Raw genomic sequence first — 17,981 nt, forward strand, 5'->3', positions numbered from 1 at the left:
TATAACCAGGGTCTGAACAGCTAGCAAACACTTCAGATGCTGAGACCTGAAACAACAAACAATCTGCTTGACGAACTCAGTGGGTCGAGTTTATCATTATTGGGGATGGGGAGGTCGAACAGTGTTACCTAAATTTCAAGAACTCAGTGTTCATACTGATAGGGTGCTATTCCTTCATTATGCACATGGTCTCTCTCTAGCAATGGGGGAAGCCCAGGACAGAAAAGTCAGCATGGAAATGGGAGAAGAAGCTAAAAAGGTGAGCAACTGGGAGATCCAGCAGGAATAGGTGGACAAAGCGCACGTGTTCAAAAAGGATGTTAGATATGGATGAAGGAGAGGAGTAGTGAAATGTAGTCAAATAGAGGGATATAGGTGGAAGCTGACAGTGGTAGGGGAAATCGAGATCAAAGGGAAATGAGGGACTTGGGGGGATGAAAAATGGTTGTATAAAAGAGGGTATGAAGAGCATATAAGAGCAGGGTGGCTGTGGGATTGAGAGATAGTGGGCGAAATGTGTGTGCAAGACTGGAGCCCGAAACATTCCCTCCACAGATGACCCTCTGATTTCCTCCAGCACTTTTGTGTTTGGCACAAGACTTCAACACCTGCAGTTCCTTGTATCAGAATTCGATCCTTGCGATATAGCCTGCACAATGTTTTGTTCCATTGACTTCAATGGGAATGAATATCTATTGAGGTATAAATAAGCTGAATCGAGCATGACCAGGGTAAATCTCTGCCCCAATAACTTTATCATGTATCAGGAATTGTATCAGTAAGTTACAGAATCAGTCAATGACAGAACATGAGTGAATTTATTTAACAAAACGCCCATGAGTGAAACAGCAGCCTGCCTTTTCCTTTTCAGGAGGCTGTTGTGCACTGTAAATGTCTTTGTTTTCATTACTAAATAAATTAACTAGGACATTTCTGTTTTTCTTTAACCAACTAGAAAGATCTGTAGGCAAAATATAGCCTACCTGGTGCGGCCATCTCTCAAGGTTCCTTCTTCAAGGGTGATCAACTAAAGAAAGGAAACAAAAATGAATTGCTATTACTCATAATTAAATTGCATTTCTTTCTTTTCAGACACATTTTTTTGATAAAGAATTAGCCTTTGGTCAATCTCAACGTGAGTTTTATCAAACCTCTCTCTGCAAATCCGACTTAATAACTTTCCAAATTGCTCCCAGCCAACAGCTCTCTGGAGCAGGTACACTCTTCACCTGAATAAATGTTTCCTATGACTGTACTGAATGGCAAGACTAGAACAATTTATTTAACCTTTCCCTGTAGTATTTCACAAGTCTTTATCTCATTGCGAAAATTCCAGTTTGTCCTTTCACTTTCATAATCGTAAGTAGTTGCAGGTGTCCAAGAAGAAATGTAAAAAGAATCACTTGCTGGTTAGGTGACACAGTGTACCTTGCTCAGCCACAAATGTACTGAAACATGTGTAGAAAGGAACTGCAGATATTGGATTGTACCGAAGATAGACACAAAGCGCTGGAGTAACTCCACGGATCAGGCAGCATTTCTGGAGAAAAGGGATTGGTGACCCTTCTTCAGACTGTAAGTAGTGGGGATGGAACTGGAGGTAAGAAAAGGACAGAACAAAACAGGGCCGCCAACAGATGATCAAGCAAGGGTGGAGCCTATAATCAAAGATACTAGAGGAACAAGATGGACCACTCCGTTGAAATCGTCTATGCTGAAGTGTAGTACGCAAAGGAGCCATTTTAGTACGCAAAACCCGCCGTTCGTTATGCCTCTCGCAATGTAATCAGTGTTTGGGGGAACAGTATGTGTGATGATGCCATTAAAATGCAGAATATATCTCATCTATCTGTTGTAGTCTGTGACCTATTAACAGAAAATACCGCGGCACGGTAGCGCAGCGGTAGAGTTGCTGCTTTACAGCGAATGCAGTGCCAGAGACTCAGGTTCGATCCTGACTACGGGTGCTGCACTGTAAGGAGTTTGTACGTTCTACCCATGACCTGCGTGGGTTTTCTCCGAGATCTTCGGTTTCCTCCCACACTCCAAAGACGTACAGGTATGTAGGTTAATTGGCTGGGTAAATGTAAAAAAAAAAAATGTCCCTAGTGGGTGTAGGATAGTGTTAATGTACGGGGATCACTGGGCGGCACGGACTTGGAGGGCCGAAAAGGCCTGTTTTCGGCTGTATATATATGATATATGATATGACACAAAACAGTCAGACAACCGAGTTCGTTTAACCTCTTTATTGCACTCACCAAGGTGGGAGAGAGTCTAGTTGCAAAAACATTCAGTGACGCTTGGGCAGCTAGTGCAGTCTCGCTCTCTGATCGTTTACATACACACACATTTATACCCTTAACAGTGCACCGGAGGCTTTCCGTTATGGCCTTATATGATAATTTTACAATGTCCAATGCGATTTTTCTAAGATTATACATGTGAGAAATATTTGTAATCTGAATTGTGGATGTTTCTCTATTCTCTGAAATGAAACCTAGTCATATCTCTGAAACGAAACTTTGTCACATCTCTGAAACGAAACTTAGTCACATAGGGCAGGAAGTTTTCCTTGACAGATCTGAACCTTGAGAGCTAGTTGGTGATATCAGACAGATGCAGCTAGCCATGAATTGTGCTGCACATTAAAAAAACACAAGAGGTCTTACAGATTACTCCTACAATAGTACTCACATAGCTGCTTGCCCAATGTTAACCCTTACATATCAATTCACAATTTTTTGTTATTTTTCTTTTAAAATGTTTCTGCAAGTTTCTGCCTACTAAAATGGTGTCATGACATACTACGGTTTTTAGGGTCGAGTGGTCTATCTTGTTCCTCTAGTACCTTTGCCTATAATGGCCCATTGTTGGCTGGGGAAGAGGTGATAATGGAGGGTTACACAATGCGAATAGTGGTTCTCGTAGGATGACAAGGGTGGGGGAGGGGGAAGGGAGGGAATACTGGGGATTGAAATCAGAGATTGAATACTTGAAATGAGAGAAATCAATGTTCATACCGCTGGTTTGTAAACTGCTGTTAAAACACATACATTTGGATTATCCAGGTGGTTTCACGAAGTCACTCAAAGGGTGAGCCACTCTATCCGGTGCACAGAAGGGGAAATGGTACACACCACATCGCCATCTGTGAGATGGAATGACTTCTTGTTTCTGACATTCACTCAGAGGACTGGTTCCGGTAAAGAATTATGCCATATCAGAAACAACTTCATACAACTGCTTGAAAATATTCACACCAAAATGATGTTACTTCATAGGACTTTCGTAATACAACTTTATATGGTTTTGGTTGGACTACATTTGGAATATTGGGTGCAGTTCTGGTCGCTCCTTTACACGAAAGATGTGGAGGCTTTGGAAAGGGTATAGAGGAGGTTTATCAGAATGTTGCCTGGATTAAGGGGTATTAACTACAGGGAGAAGTTGGATGGACTTGGATTGTTTTCTCTGGAATGTCAGAGGTTATGCAGAGATCTGATAGAAGTATAACAAATTATGAGCGGCACAGATAAGGTAGACAATCAGAATCTTTTTCCCAGGATGGAAAATTCAAATAACAGATGGCATAGCTTTAACTTGAGAGAGGCAAAGTTTAAACAATATGTGTGGGGCAATCTATTTTACACAGAGGGTGGAAAGTGCCTGGAACATACTGCTAAGTTTGGTGGTTGAGGCAGATATGCTAGTGGCACCTAAGAGGCTTTTGGAAGTGCTAGTGGCACTTAAGAGGCATATGGATATGCAGGGAACAAAGGGATGCGGGTTATGCACAAGTAGATATGAGATGGTCTTGGCATCATGTTCGACACAGACTTTGTGGGCTGAAGGGTTTGTTCGTGTGCTGTACTGTTCTATGTTCTATGTTCAACAGAAGAAGCTCTGATTGCAGAGTGGCAAGGTAAACACTGGCATTACAGCAGGGTAAGCAGGCTAGTGATGAGGACAATCACGATTATTTCACATAAGCCTTAACCATTGACAAGTGAGAGAAGAGGTAGTATTATTTGTACTGGCATTATACTTACATAGCTAAACATCCGCAAATCAGATTACAAATATTTCTCACATGTATAATCTTAGAAATAAAAGGAAATATTTAGCAATGAGGAGGGAATCAGGGACAATGTAAACAGAATTACACAATTTTAAATGACTCACAGGAACAAACAATTCTGCAGTTATGCATTTAAAATTCCTTCAAAGTTGCAAGGACAATTTAAGAAGGTAACTATAATACTATCTATGGAGCTTGATGGCATAAAAAGAGTATAAAAGAGTATATATATATAGGTGTTTCCGGAAATAAGGCCACCAACATGTGACATGGGTGGCCAAATTTGAAAGTTATTCAATTATAACGAAATACCACAGCATTAAAAATGGGCCTACCTATGATCCTTTTGCGCTAATTTGTGTTCAAAATAGACCAATAAATAAATATTTTAATAAATAAAAAAAATTTAATATCACATTTCACACGTGACCAAAGGGGTACTGCTACTCACATTTTGCTGCAATTCATTAATTCCCGTCGCTGAGTTTCCATTACATCATACTGGGCCAGTTGGTGTTAGACCAAAGCCTCCAATAATGGATTGTGCCTCTAGTTTCACCAAAGATGCACTCATTAAAAGAGTTTGTCAACAGCTAAATCTTACAAAGGAGCTCACACTTGTATTATAGCTGTCAGTTTTAGAAGGCGTATAGGCAGTCTGCATTGTTCGGAAATGCCCAATCAAGTCGTTGAGTCATGGACTGATACAGTGTGGAAACAGGACCTTCGGCCCAACCTGCCCACACCGGCCAACATGTCCCAGCTACATTAGTCCCACCAGCCAGCATTTGGTTCATATCCCTCCAAACCTGTCCTATCCATGTGTCTAACCGCTTCTTAAAGATTCAAGATTCAAGATTCAAGATTCAAGATATCTTTATTTGTCAGTTTAAAGGTTAGGATATTCCCTGCCTCAACTACCTCCTCTGGCAGGTTGTTCCATACATCCACCACCCTTTGTATGAAAAGGTTACCCTTCAGATTTCTATTAAATCTTTTCCCCTTCACCTTAAACCTATGTCGTCTGGATCATTCTCCCAATGTCAGTAGAACTCTTAAAGAGTCGTAAAAGCAACGGAGTTTCACTCAGTGTGGTTCTGGTTGCACTGTAACCTAAGATAGTTATAGGTTGCACCCTAACTTAATGCTGATTAATTCCGGGAAGGTTAAAATGGTTGTTGTATGAAAAGTGCCGGGATATTGCGTGCATCTGGTGAACAATAATATGAATAATACATGGCAGTGCCCAGTTCAATTTCACACAGAAATAATTGGTGAGGTGTTTTACATGAGGTGAATGTGGTTGCTGTGCTGTTTGCATATGACAAATGAATGCAAAACAAACCAATTTCTTAGCATCTATTCCTAAACTGCTGGAGATGTAAACTTGGGCAGCTTACAACCCAGCAGTATGATATTGATTTCTCTCAATTTAAGTAACCCTTGCATTCCATCTCTCTCTTTGTCCCTCCCCCACTCCAGTAGCCCAACTAGTTTCAATGTCGTCCTGCTTAGTTTCACTGTTCGTCCCCCCCCCCCTTGCTATCACGTCTTCCACAGGGTGACCATTGTGGGCTCCACCACTCCTTGATAATCTTTGCAGCATTGACTTGTTCTTTTCACGTTTTTCATTCTTTTGTTTTTTGTACCTCCTCATGCCTCCAGTTTCCCTCTCTCCTGACTTTCAGTCTGAAGAAGGGTCTCGACCCAAAATATTCCCTGTTCCTTTTCTCCAGATACGCTGGCTGACCCGCTGAGTTACTCCAGCAATTTGTACCTCTCTCTGGAGGTGTGGGTATGGTTAGATCCACATATCCTCGTGTAGATTTGTTTGTGTCTAATATAAAACCCCTGCAATACCTGCTCGATTTGCTTGCAATCAGGTATTCCTTTACACATTTGACTATTTCCATCCAATTGTTATAAATTTCATGTTGGCACAATGGATCTGGATCATCACAAAGTGGGCTGCTCTTAAAAGCAAAAGCACCATAAATATTCAGTGACAGTCATATGACAAAACCCACTGATGCAATGAAAAGGGCCATCACAGTGTACCAGCCAGCGATAAAGACTACTTTTTCCACTCCCTATATTTTTAATCCTGTAGTATTATCATATCATATCATATCATATATATACAGCCGGAAACAGGCCTTTTCGGCCCTCCAAGTCCGTGCCGCCCAGCGATCCCCGTACATTAACACTATCCTACACCCACTAGGGACAATTTAAAATTTATTTTTTTTACATTTACCCAGCCAATTAACCTACATACCTGTACGTCTTTGGAGTGTGGGAGGAAACCGAAGATCTCGGAGAAAACCCACGCAGGTCACGGGGAGAACGTACAAACTCCTTACAGTGCAGCACCCGTAGTCAAGATCGAACCTGAGTCTCCGGCGCTGCATTCGCTGTAAAGCAGCAACTCTACCGCTGCGCTACCGTGCCGCCCATTGTAAAATGAATAAACAAATGGACTTGCTTCTCACTTTGTGGTATTCATTTATTTGCGACATTAACTGCCATTTAATCTCTTTATTGCGGAAAGAAGTGAAACAATCAGGACACCTACAGAAGGGTCTGAGAATGGTTCAACTTCTGCTGCAGCCAAATGGTGTTATCCCTGCGAACATATAAAACTGCTTAAGAACATAAGAAAATAACAAACAGGGATAAACTATGCGCAGGAAAGAACTGCAGATGCTGGTTTACACCGAAGATAGACACAAAATGCTGGAGTAACTGAACGGGTCAGGCAGCATCTCTGTATGAAAGTAAAAGGTGATGAAGGAATCGCATCCCGATATCCCTTCGTTATCACCTCTTCCAAAGCCATGGATTGTTGTGGGCACCACTTTACCTTGGTCATCCGTGCCGGCTCTGATTTGTTCCAAACCTATTCATACCTCTAGTTTCCTTTTCCCTCTCTCAGTCTGAAGAAGGGTCTTGACCCAAAGCGTCACCTATTCCTTTTCTCCGGAGATGTTGCCTGACCCGCTGAGTTGCTCCAGATTTTTGTGTCTATACTTAGGGATAAATTACAAAATTGTAGATGTTGAAATCTTGAGCGAAACACTGCAAGAACTCAACGAGTCAAGCAGCATCCCTGGAGTGAATAGACAGGTGATGTTTCAGGTCAGGAACCTTCTTCAGGGTTAAGGCATGCCTTTTCAGTTTGCTCCAACATTAGATGGATCCCTGTTTACATTAAAGTCTGTTTATTTTCTCTATTGCACAATCTGATGTACTCATGTATGGAATGATTTACCTGGTTGGGTAGTAAACAAGACTTTACATTTTATCAGGTGGCAATAATAATAATCAAGACAAGATGAGGCTCTCCAGTATCCAAGATATCCTCTTTCTCCAAGATATCCTCTTTCTTTAGTAAGCATGGTGTCCCCTTAAACCATTTTAACTCCTCTTCCCATTCACACACTGTCCTTTCTGTCCCAGGCCCCTTCCATTGCAAGAGTGATGCCACACTCAAACTGCAGGAACAGCATCCCATGTTCTGCTTGGGTAGCTTGCAACAGGATGGTTTGAACATTGAATTCTCCAATTTTAGGCAACTACAAAACCACCCCTCCCCCTTCTTCCCCCTCCCCCCCCCCCTTTCTTTCTTCACCCCCTCTCCCCCATGTTTCCCAAGGGCAGGGATAGGGGAGAAATAGTACCTATTTCTCCCCTATCCCCACCTTCCACCTACACTCCTTCCTCGACCTTCACAATTCGCAATTAGTCAATCCTTTTGTCTCCCACCTTCTGTCTTTGCAGCCCTGGCCTTTGTCCAACTATCCGCCTATCAAAAACTCCCCTCACTTATCACTTGCCAGGATTCGTCCTGCTCCTCTTCTTTTCCAACTTTCTTCCCCCCCCCCCCCCACTACAATCAATCAAAAGAAGGGTCCCAACCCAAAACGCCATCTAGCAATGTTCTTCAGAGATACTGCCTGACCCGTTAAGTTACTCCAGCACTTTGTGTCTTTTTTGTAAACCAGTGAGATTGCACTTGAGTCCACCTTGTCATTTTGTCTATATAATAATAATAATAATAATATATTTATTTTATATAGCGCCTTATCACATGCTCAAAGCGCTTTACAAATACAATTAACATAGAAACAAACAGACAAACTATCCTGACGGAAAAGCGGCGAATACTCAACGCCAGCGTCCTCTCACGTCAGGGTCCGGCAGTAGACATTAAAGAGCACAAGACACACAGATACAATTTTTTACACAAAACAGCCATCACAGTGATTGCTCTAGGCATACCCTCACTGTGATGGAAGGCAAAGTCTTATCTCCTCCTCATTCTTCTCCCGTGGCGCCACGAGGCGATCGAGGCTCCCAACCCCTTGAAGCCCCCACCGGGCGATGGAAAGTCCCAGGGTCGAGCCGAGCAGGCCGATGAAAGTCCTGAGCCCCCACCGGGCGATGGAAAATGCCGCGGCCGAGCCACGCAGGGCGATGAGAGTCCTGAGCCCCCACCGGGCGATGTAAAGTGCTGCGGCCGGGCCACGCAGGGCGATGAAGGGCCTGCGGGCGGGTTGATCGTGCCTCGTGCTTCGGGGCGGTCGAAGCTGCTACGGCTGGAGCTCCCAAAAGCCGGTCGCCAGCCAGGGACCTGCGAGCTCCCGATGTTGCGGTCTACAGGGCCCACGGCCGAAGCCTCCGAGATGGTAAGTCCAGGCCCTGCGACCGGAGTCTTCGAGGTCGATCCCAGCTGGAGGCCGCCGACTCCACGATGTTAGGCCGTTGAGCGAACGGAGATACGACACGGTAAAGGTCGCATCTCCGTTGAGGAGGAGATTTAAAAAAGGTTTCCCCCAACCCCCCCACCACCCCCCTACATACACAGAATTAAAAATAAAACAAAACGTACATTTAACATCGACAATGACAAAAAAAACACAAAAAAAACCGGAGAGACTGCCGGTGAGCCGCAGCTGCAGAACACAGCCACGCCCCTTGTATATATCCTTAGTATCCCAAAGTCGACTGATCTCAGTCTTAAATATGCTCAACAGCTAAGCAATACTAGTTCTTTGGACTAGGTATTCACAACCCTATGTAAAGAAATAATCAATCTTGATCCTAATTGACTAAATTATTACAGTGATAATATTGCCTAGTTCTATCTGGAGACAACAACCATATATTTTCCCTCAACATCAAATTGGGCCACTGTGGTGCAGCTTGTGAAGCAGCTGCCACACTGCACAAGAGACCCGGGTTCGATTCCGACCTCGGGTGCTGTCTATGTGGAGTTTGCATGTTCTCATGCAGGTTTTAGGTTAATTGGCCCCAGTAAATTTCCCCTATTGTGCAATAATGGTTCCCTCCCATTCTATACCCACTTTGAACAGAAGGTCGGTGGAGGAATGTTACGCACCCTGGCATGCTTTGGGTGCAGCTTTACTAACGTTGTAAAATCAACCTATCTGAGAGTGAAACCATGGCAAGCAACTGGCCGGGATGGAGTCCCTGGCCGTGTCTTCAGGACCTGCACAGTCCATCTGGTAGAGGTATTCACAGACATCTTGAACCCCTCACTACTCCATTCTGAAGTCCCCATCTGCTTTAAGAAGACCATTGCCACACTGGTGCCAAATCCAAGTCAGTTGGCGTGCCTCAATGACTACTGTCCAGTGACTCTGACATCCACCACCATGAAGTGCTTCGAGAGACTGGTAATGGTGCACTTGACCCATGTCTCCCAGCCAGCCTTTATCCTTTGCAGTTTGCTTACAATCGCAACAGCAGTTACTATCTCCCTGGCCCTAAACTAATCTCTGAAATGCCTGGAAAACAAGGACACCTACTTACGTCTATGTTAGAGACTATTTTAGACTCCTATTTATCAAGTGTACCTCTGCCTTCAATATCATAATCCCATTCATACTAATTTCCAAACTCCTAGACCAAGAAAACAACAACCCTCTCTGCCACTGGATCCTTGACTTTTTGAGTCACATCCCATAATCAGTGAGGATAGATGAAAACACATCATCCACAATAATTCGTAACAAGGATTCGTCCTCAGTATACTCCTTATACACTCATGACTTTGCATCCAAATTTGGCTCAAACTCCATCTAAAGGTTTGCAGATGGCACCACTGTGGTGGGCTAGATTTATAACAATAATGAGACGGAGCAGAGAAATAAACTGCTCCTCAATGTCAGCAAGACATAGGAGCTAGTTATCGACTTCGGGAAGCTTGGTGAAGTATATGCACCAATCAGACTCAATGGCCTCAAAATGGAAATGGTTGAGAGCTTCAGGTTCCTGAATAAATGAATGAATGAATAGGTTTATTGGCCAACAAGGAATGTGCCTTGGTGCTCCGCTCACAAATGACAACACAAACATAGTTAACAATTAAGAATAAAGCATAACCACATCAAAACAATAAGGATACACCATTATGGTCTAAACATGTGGGTGAAAATAAACCAGAGCAAAAATGAGACTACAGACTTTGGTTATTGAGTAGAACTATCATTCGTGGAAAAAAAGTTGTTTTTATGTCTGGCTGTGGCTGCTTTGACAGTCCGGAGTCGCCTTCCAGAGGGAAGTGCTTCGAAGAGTTTGTGGCCAGGGTGAGAGGGGTCAGAGATGATCTTGCCCGCTCGCTTCCTGGCCCTTGCCCATCAGTGGTGGGGAAGATGCTGGAGTCAATTATAAATGACGAAATTGCTGAGCATTTGGATAGCAGTAACGGGATCATTCCGAGTCAGCATGGATTTACAAAGGGGAAATCATGCTTGACAAATCTACTGGAATTTTTTGAGGATGTAACTAGGAAAATTGACAAGGGAGAGTCAGTGGATGTGGTGTACCTCGACTTTCAGAAAGCCTTCGACAAGGTCCCACATGGGAGATTAGTGGGCAAAATTAGGGCACATGGTATTGGGGGTAGGGTACTGACATGGATAGAAAATTGGTTGACAGACAGAAAGCAAAGAGTGGGGATAAATGGGTCCCTTTCGGAATGGCAGGCAGTGACCAGTGGGGTACCGCAAGGTTCGGTGCTGGGACCCCAGCTATTTACGATATACATTAATGACTTAGACGAAGGGATTAAAAGTACCATTAGCAAGTTTGCAGATGATACTAAGTTGGGGGGTAGTGTGAATTGTGAGGAAGATGCAATAAGGCTGCAGGGTGACTTGGACAGGTTGTGTGAGTGGGCGGATACATGGCAGATGCAGTTTAATGTAGATAAGTGTGAGGTTATTCACTTTGGAAGTAAGAATAGAAAGGCAGATTATTATCTGAATGGTGTCAAGTTAGGAGGAGGGGGAGTTCAACGAGATCTGGGTGTCCTAGTGCATCAGTCAATGAAAGGAAGCATGCAGGTACAGCAGGCAGTGAAGAAAGCCAATGGAATGTTGGCCTTCGTAACAAGAGGAGTTGAGTATAGGAGCAAAGAGGTCCTTCTACAGTTGTACCGGGCCCTGGTGAGACCGCACCTGGAGTACTGTGTGCAGTTTTGGTCTCCAAATTTGAGGAAGGATATTCTTGCTATGAAGGGCGTGCAGCGTAGGTTCACTAGGTTAATTCCCGGAATGGCGGGACTGTCGTATGTTGAAAGGCTGGAGCGATTGGGCTTGTATACACTGGAATTTAGAAGGATGAGGGGGGATCTTATTGAAACATATAAGATAATTAGGGGATTGGACACATTAGAGGCAGATAACATGTTCCCAATGTTGGGGGAGTCCAGAACAAGGGGCCACAGTTTAAGAATAAGGGGTAGGCCATTTAGAACGGAGATGAGGAAGAACTTTTTCAGTCAGAGGGTGGTGAAGGTGTGGAATTCTCTGCCTCAGAAGGCAGTGGAGGCCAGTTCGTTGGATGCTTTCAAGAGAGAGCTGGATAGAGCTCTTTAGGATAGCGGAGTGAGGGGGTATGGGGAGAAGGCAGGAACGGGGTACTGATTGAGAGTGATCAGCCATGATCGCATTGAATGGCGGTGCTGGCTCGAAGGGCTGAATGGCCTACTCCTGCACCTATTGTCTATTGTCTATTGTCTATTGTCTACAGTTCGTCAATGGGGGGAAGGTTGCAGCCAACAACCTTCTCAGCTGTGCGAACGATCCTTTGCAGCCTCCGGATGTCGTGCTTGGTGGCTGAGCCAAACCAGACCATGATGGAGAAGGTGAGGACGGCTCAATGATAGCAATATAGAATTGGACATCATTGCCTGTGGCAGATTGTGCTTCCTCAGTTGCCGCAGGAAGTACATCCTCTGTTGGGCCTTTTTGACTGTGGAGTCGATGGTGGCCCCCCATTTAAGGTCCCTGGAGATGATGGTTCCAAGGAACTTAAATTACTCCACAGGTGGTGTTGTTGATGGTGAGTGGGGGGAGGGGAGGGGGATCTCTTTGAAAGTCTACAATTAGTTCCACTGTCTTGAGAGCATTGAGCTCCAGGTTGTTGCGATGGCACCAGGACGCCAGCTGTGTCACTTCCCATCTGTAGGCAGATTCCTCCCCATCCTGGATCAGTCCAATCAGGGTAGTGTCATCCGCAAACTTGAGGAGCTTGACAGAGGAGTCTGTGGAGGAGCATTCGTTGGTGTAGAGAGAGTAAAGGAGAGGGGAGAGTACGCAGCCTTGCGGTGCTCCTACGCTGAGGGTCTGCAGGTCCGAGATGTGCTTTCCCAGCCTCACATGCTGCTTCCTGTCCGTCAGGATGTTGATGATCCACTGATAGAGGGGTTCAGGCACAGTCAGCTGGGAGAGTTTGTAGTGTAGTAGGTCTGGCACAATGGTGTTAAAAGCAGAGCTAAAGTCCACAAACAGAATCCTGGCATAGGTCCCCTTGTGGTCTAGGTGCTGGAGGATGAAGTGCAGGCCTAGATTGACTGCGTCGTCCACCGATCTATTGGCCCTGTATGCAAACTGCAGGGGGTCCAGCAGGGGGTTTGTGGTGTTTTTCAGCTGTGCCAGCACAAGTCTGAACGATTACGTATTCCACAAATGTGTATTCCCGGAAGACTGAGGAAATTTGGCATGAGTCCGAAGACTTTTACAAACTCTGACTAATGCACCACAGATAGCATACTGCCAGGTTGCATCACAGCTTAGTTTGGGAACAACTCCGCGCAAGGGATCTCCCACCATTGCCTCCACCTACACTTCAAGCTGCCTCGAAAATGCAGCCAATACAATCAAAGACTTGTCCCACCCCGGTCATGCCTTCTTCCCCCACCTCCCCCTGGGCAGAAGATATAGAAGATTGAAAGTACGTATCACCAAACTCAGGAAAAGCTTCTTCCCCTCTGTTATTAGGCTTCAGAAAGGTCCTTCCAGAAGCTAGGGCACTGTCTGATTCACCTCTGCCCTATTGCCAACTTGGAACTGGAACTAGTGTGCTACAATGCTGAGAACTATATTCTGCACTTTGTATCTTACCCTTTGTTCTACCTATTGAACTTTGAGTTTGGCTTGATTGTATTTATCTGATTTGACTGGATAATATTCTAAACTAAGCTTTTTACTGTCCTATACCGCAGTACATGTGATAATAATAAACTTAAACCTAAACCTAGGGAGTGGATGCTACAGTGGGGTAACATTAAACGAGTGTAAATGATCTACAGAATGGTGGGCGTGAACTCGATGTGTCAGAGGACCTGTTTCCATGCTGTATCTTTCAATCAATCATTCAAGACCAAACTTATTTTGCATAATCCATTGGTATGCTTTTGAACAAAGACCTTGATCTATTGGTGAGCTGCTTTTCACTAATTGCCCACAGTTTGTGCAATGAAGCAAAACTGTCTGCTGAATTCCCACTCCAAATTTTGCCTGCAAGAAAATATTTCCAATGAGAGAACAGTTAACATGTTTGGACAAAGACCCTTCTTCTCCAGTTTGCCAGGCTTTTGTTTTGTCTTGCACGAACATTTGTTTTTTTAATTGAACTTCTCTTCCCTGGTTTGTTTCATTGTTATCTATTCAGTACTGTGTTTGCAGACCTGTTATGCTGCTGTAAGTCGGAACTTCATTGTTCCGTTTCCATGGATATGACAATTAAACGCCGTGGTCTCTTGACTCTCTATTTTAGTTTTGTTTACAGATAGAGCATAGAAACAGGCCCTTCGGCCCATCGAGTCCATACCAGCCAGCGATCACCCACGCAATCACATGGAAAACGTACAAACTCCGTAAAGACAGCACCTGGATCAGGATAGAACTCGGGTCACTGGCACAGTAAGGCAGCAACTCTACCAGGGCACCACTGTGCTGCCCTTCTTTACACAGTTTCTTTGCACAGATGCAGCCTGACCTACCAAGTGTTTCTAGTTTTTTTTAAATTTGTTATAATAGGGTATTTAAGGGTGCTTTGAATGATGAGAATGAGGTGTTTATGCCCTTTACAGGTCTCCATCCAGCTGGGTAACTGTTCGGCCCACATACTTATGCAATGAGAGTAAGTTTCAAATACAGCAAAATCACGAGTATTACAGATGTCAATGCCTTTCATATTGGCTTGGTATGTCAACTGTTCTACCCCAGACCACAAGAAAGTACAGAGGAAACTGGAGTAACTCAGGGGGTCATGTAGCATCTCTGGAGAACATGGATAGGTGGCTTTATGGGTCGAGACACTTCTTCAGACTGATTGTGGGGAGGGGGGCGGGGAAGAAAGTTAGAAAAGAGGAGAACACTTTTGCTCAGTCTGCCAAGGCCTACTGAATCTCCAGGTTGCGAACCATTTTGACTCCCTTACCCATTCCGATACTGACCTTTCTATCCTGGACCTCCTCCATTGCCTGAGTGAGGGCACATGCAAACTGGAGGAACAGCACTTCATATTCCGCTTAGGTAACTTACAACCCAATGGTGTGAACATTGAATTCTCCAATTTTAGGTAACCTATTCCTTTTCTCCAGAGATGCTGCCTGACCCGCTGAGTTACTCCAGCATTTTGTGTCCAGATTACATTCTCCCGCCTCCGTTTCTAAATATATAAAGCGCTGAGTCAAATTTAATTTGTCTTTGTTTTACCATCTACAACACCGTGTGGATGTGTGCCTTTAGCCTGGATGAGATAACCTGTTTCTCTCACTACCCTGCGGGTGCAGGACAAGAAGCGGGGCATTGCTCAATAACTATCACCGCTCCCTCCAACCTCAATTGGGTGGAAAGGACCCAAACATTGTTTAGGAAAATAACTGCAGGTGCTGGTTTAAATCGAAGGTAGACATGGGTGACGTTTCGGGTCGAGACCCTTCTTCAGTCTGAGGAAACGTCACCCATTCCTTCTCTCCTGAGATGCTGCCTGACCCGCTGAGTTACTCCAGCACTTTGTGTCCACCTTCGACCCAAGCATTGTTGGTCACTTTAAACTCATACGCGAACGCCGCAGGCACCAGATCATCTTTCCCTCCCATCGCCATGAAGTAATCACAGTGGAGGTTAGAAACCGACAAGCAGCATCATTTTGAATGGAAAAAAACATTTCATTTTCTTACCGTGTGGACACTGCCAAATAAACCTCTTGCTGTATCAAATCTCTCCGTGAAACAGGAAATGTGACCAGTTCTTGGGCGTACGTTGCTAAGGCTGTTCATGTGGGCGGTGCTTCCTGCTTTTCAGCCCCGGGTATAATTTATTTTGAGATTCAGGAAGTCAACAGCCATCTCAGATAACATGCTATTGTTTGAAAGAGAGCAGCCCAGCCTTTGAAGCAGGCAGCCATCTGCAAGCTTTAATTGGGCACAAAATATTGGCAGAACAATTGCACAAATATTATTGAATCAGGGACGAGAATTGGGGGAAAAAATCAAAGTAAGAGGGAGCCCTCAGTCCTAAAATCAGCCATAAAAGGAGAAAATAAAGGAAAATTATATCTCAAAGTAAATTCTGGAGAAATAAATAAAACTAAAAGCAAATAAATCTCCAGGGCCTGATTACCTATATCTCCGAGGGCTAAGAGGGGTAGCGATGCATTTAATACAGATTAGAAGGTGTCAAATTTGATGCCACTATTTAAAAATAAGGAAAGAGAGGGAATCAAAATCAAATCATTTACCACAACATCAACAGTGGGGAAATTGTTGAAATCTATTATAAAGAGCGGATTGATTGAAAAAGACAGCCTGGAAATGGGTCCTTCCGACCACTGAGACTACGCTGGCCATCGATCACCCATTCACACGAGTTCTCTGTTATCCCACTTTCTACAGGCACAATATACACAGACCAATTAAGCTACAAACCTGTGCTTCTTTAGGGTGTGGGAGGAAACCAGAGCATCTGGAGGAAATCCACATGACAGAGATAACGTGCAAATCGACATGGACAGCACTTGAGGTCAGGATCTGGCGATGTGTGGCAGCATCTCTACCAGGATGTCTGAACAGGACATTCAGAAAATAACAGAGAGATTATGTGTGAAAGGGGAATTATGGAGGTTTTTCTCACTGCAGTGGGATTGTAACCAATAATTTACAGGTTTTAGTATTGGAGAAGATATTTACTATAAACCAGACCTTCTACTAGAAAACTAATTTAAATTCCAATTTTAATTGTGCACATTACTCTCAATGCCTTCCTCACATCACGCCGATTCTGGCCTCTCCCCACTGGTTCCCTGTACGGTACAGAATCAACTTCAAGCTCCTCCCATTCACGTATAAAGCCCTAAATGGACATTCCCCCCCCTTACATCAAAAATCTTCTAACCCACCTCTCTAACTCCAGGTCCCTCAGGTCGGCCGACTTGGGGCTACTCATTATCCCGTGGTCTAGGCTTAAGCTCAGGGGTGACCGCGCTTTTGCGGTTGCAGCTCCTAGACTGTGGAACAGCATTCCTCTCCCCATCAGAACTGCCCCCTCCATCGACTCCTTTAAGTCCAGGCTCAAACCCTATTTCTACTCCCTAGCGTTTGAGGCTCATTGAGGAGGCGCTGTGAACTGTTTTGTATGTGCTGTTATGTTTACGTGCTACTGTATGTTTCATTTTTTCCTTAGTACCTAATCAGATGTACAGCACTTTGGTCAACGTGGGTTGTTTTTAAATGTGCTATACAAATAAAATGGACTTGACTTGACTTGACTCTTCCTAGTTTCGTTTTCTTGGTTAAACCGTGAGCTGGATTTTCTCAGAAATTGGTTTATAATGAGATTGACAGGAAGTTATATTGCAGCTAGATTTCCTTCCGAAGTAATTTTCCACAGTGCCTCGTTATGTGGCTCGTTGAATTAAAAGTCAGAGTTTCAGTTTCAATTCCGGTTAATGTAAATTCTATGATTTATTTTTACCATTTATCAGAGTTGGAAATAATGCTTTCGAATCAGTTAAGCAATTTTACCAGCTCCAAGGCACCAAAACTTCTGAAAGTTGCTTCAAACAAATGACTCCATCTGCACCACTTTGTATCAAGTCCTCTTTAATCATTCAGAATCCAAAGTTTGTTGCAAAGAAAAATCTACTTTTATTCGCATGCTATGATATTTTCTAATGACATTGAAGAAGGCCATTCAGCCCTTGAGTCAATACATCTCTCAAAGCATTCGCATAAATAGTTTAGTTTAGTTTAGTTTGATGTCACGTGTACCAAAGTACAGTGAAAAGCTTATTTGTTGCATGTTATCCAGTCAGCAGAAAGGCTATACATAGTATAAGAAAATAACTGCAGATGCTGGTACAAATCGAAGGTATTTATTCACAAAATGCTGGAGTAACTCAGCAGGTCAGGCAGCATCTCGGAAGAGAAGGAATGGGTGACGTTTCGGGTCGAGACCCTTCTTCAGACTGATGTCAGGGGGGCGGGACAAAGGAAGGATATAGGTGGAGACAGGAAGATAGAGGGAGATCTGGGAAGGAGGAGGGGAAGGGAGGGACAGAGGAACTATCTAAAGTTGGAGAAGTC

The 17,981-nt window shown here is 44.0% G+C and overlaps 1 protein-coding gene across 2 annotated transcripts in view; it reads right to left on the reverse strand.

Annotated features, from left to right (window-relative positions):
- LOC144599480 (phospholipid scramblase 1-like) overlaps positions 1-15,655 on the reverse strand; it is a 47,715-nt gene extending 32,060 nt beyond the window's left edge. For both annotated transcript variants that reach the window (XM_078410435.1, XM_078410434.1), the window contains exons 1-2: positions 15,579-15,655; positions 984-1,027 (exon numbers count right to left, since the gene is read on the reverse strand). In XM_078410435.1, coding sequence (XP_078266561.1) covers positions 984-996 — 13 coding nt within the window. In that variant the 5' untranslated portion in view covers positions 997-1,027; positions 15,579-15,655. The remainder of the gene's footprint in view (positions 1-983; positions 1,028-15,578) is intronic.
- Between the last annotated feature and the right edge of the window lie 2,326 nt (positions 15,656-17,981).

This window comes from Rhinoraja longicauda, chromosome 13 (assembly GCF_053455715.1).
Source record: "Rhinoraja longicauda isolate Sanriku21f chromosome 13, sRhiLon1.1, whole genome shotgun sequence".
Lineage (NCBI taxonomy): Eukaryota > Metazoa > Chordata > Chondrichthyes > Rajiformes > Arhynchobatidae > Rhinoraja > Rhinoraja longicauda.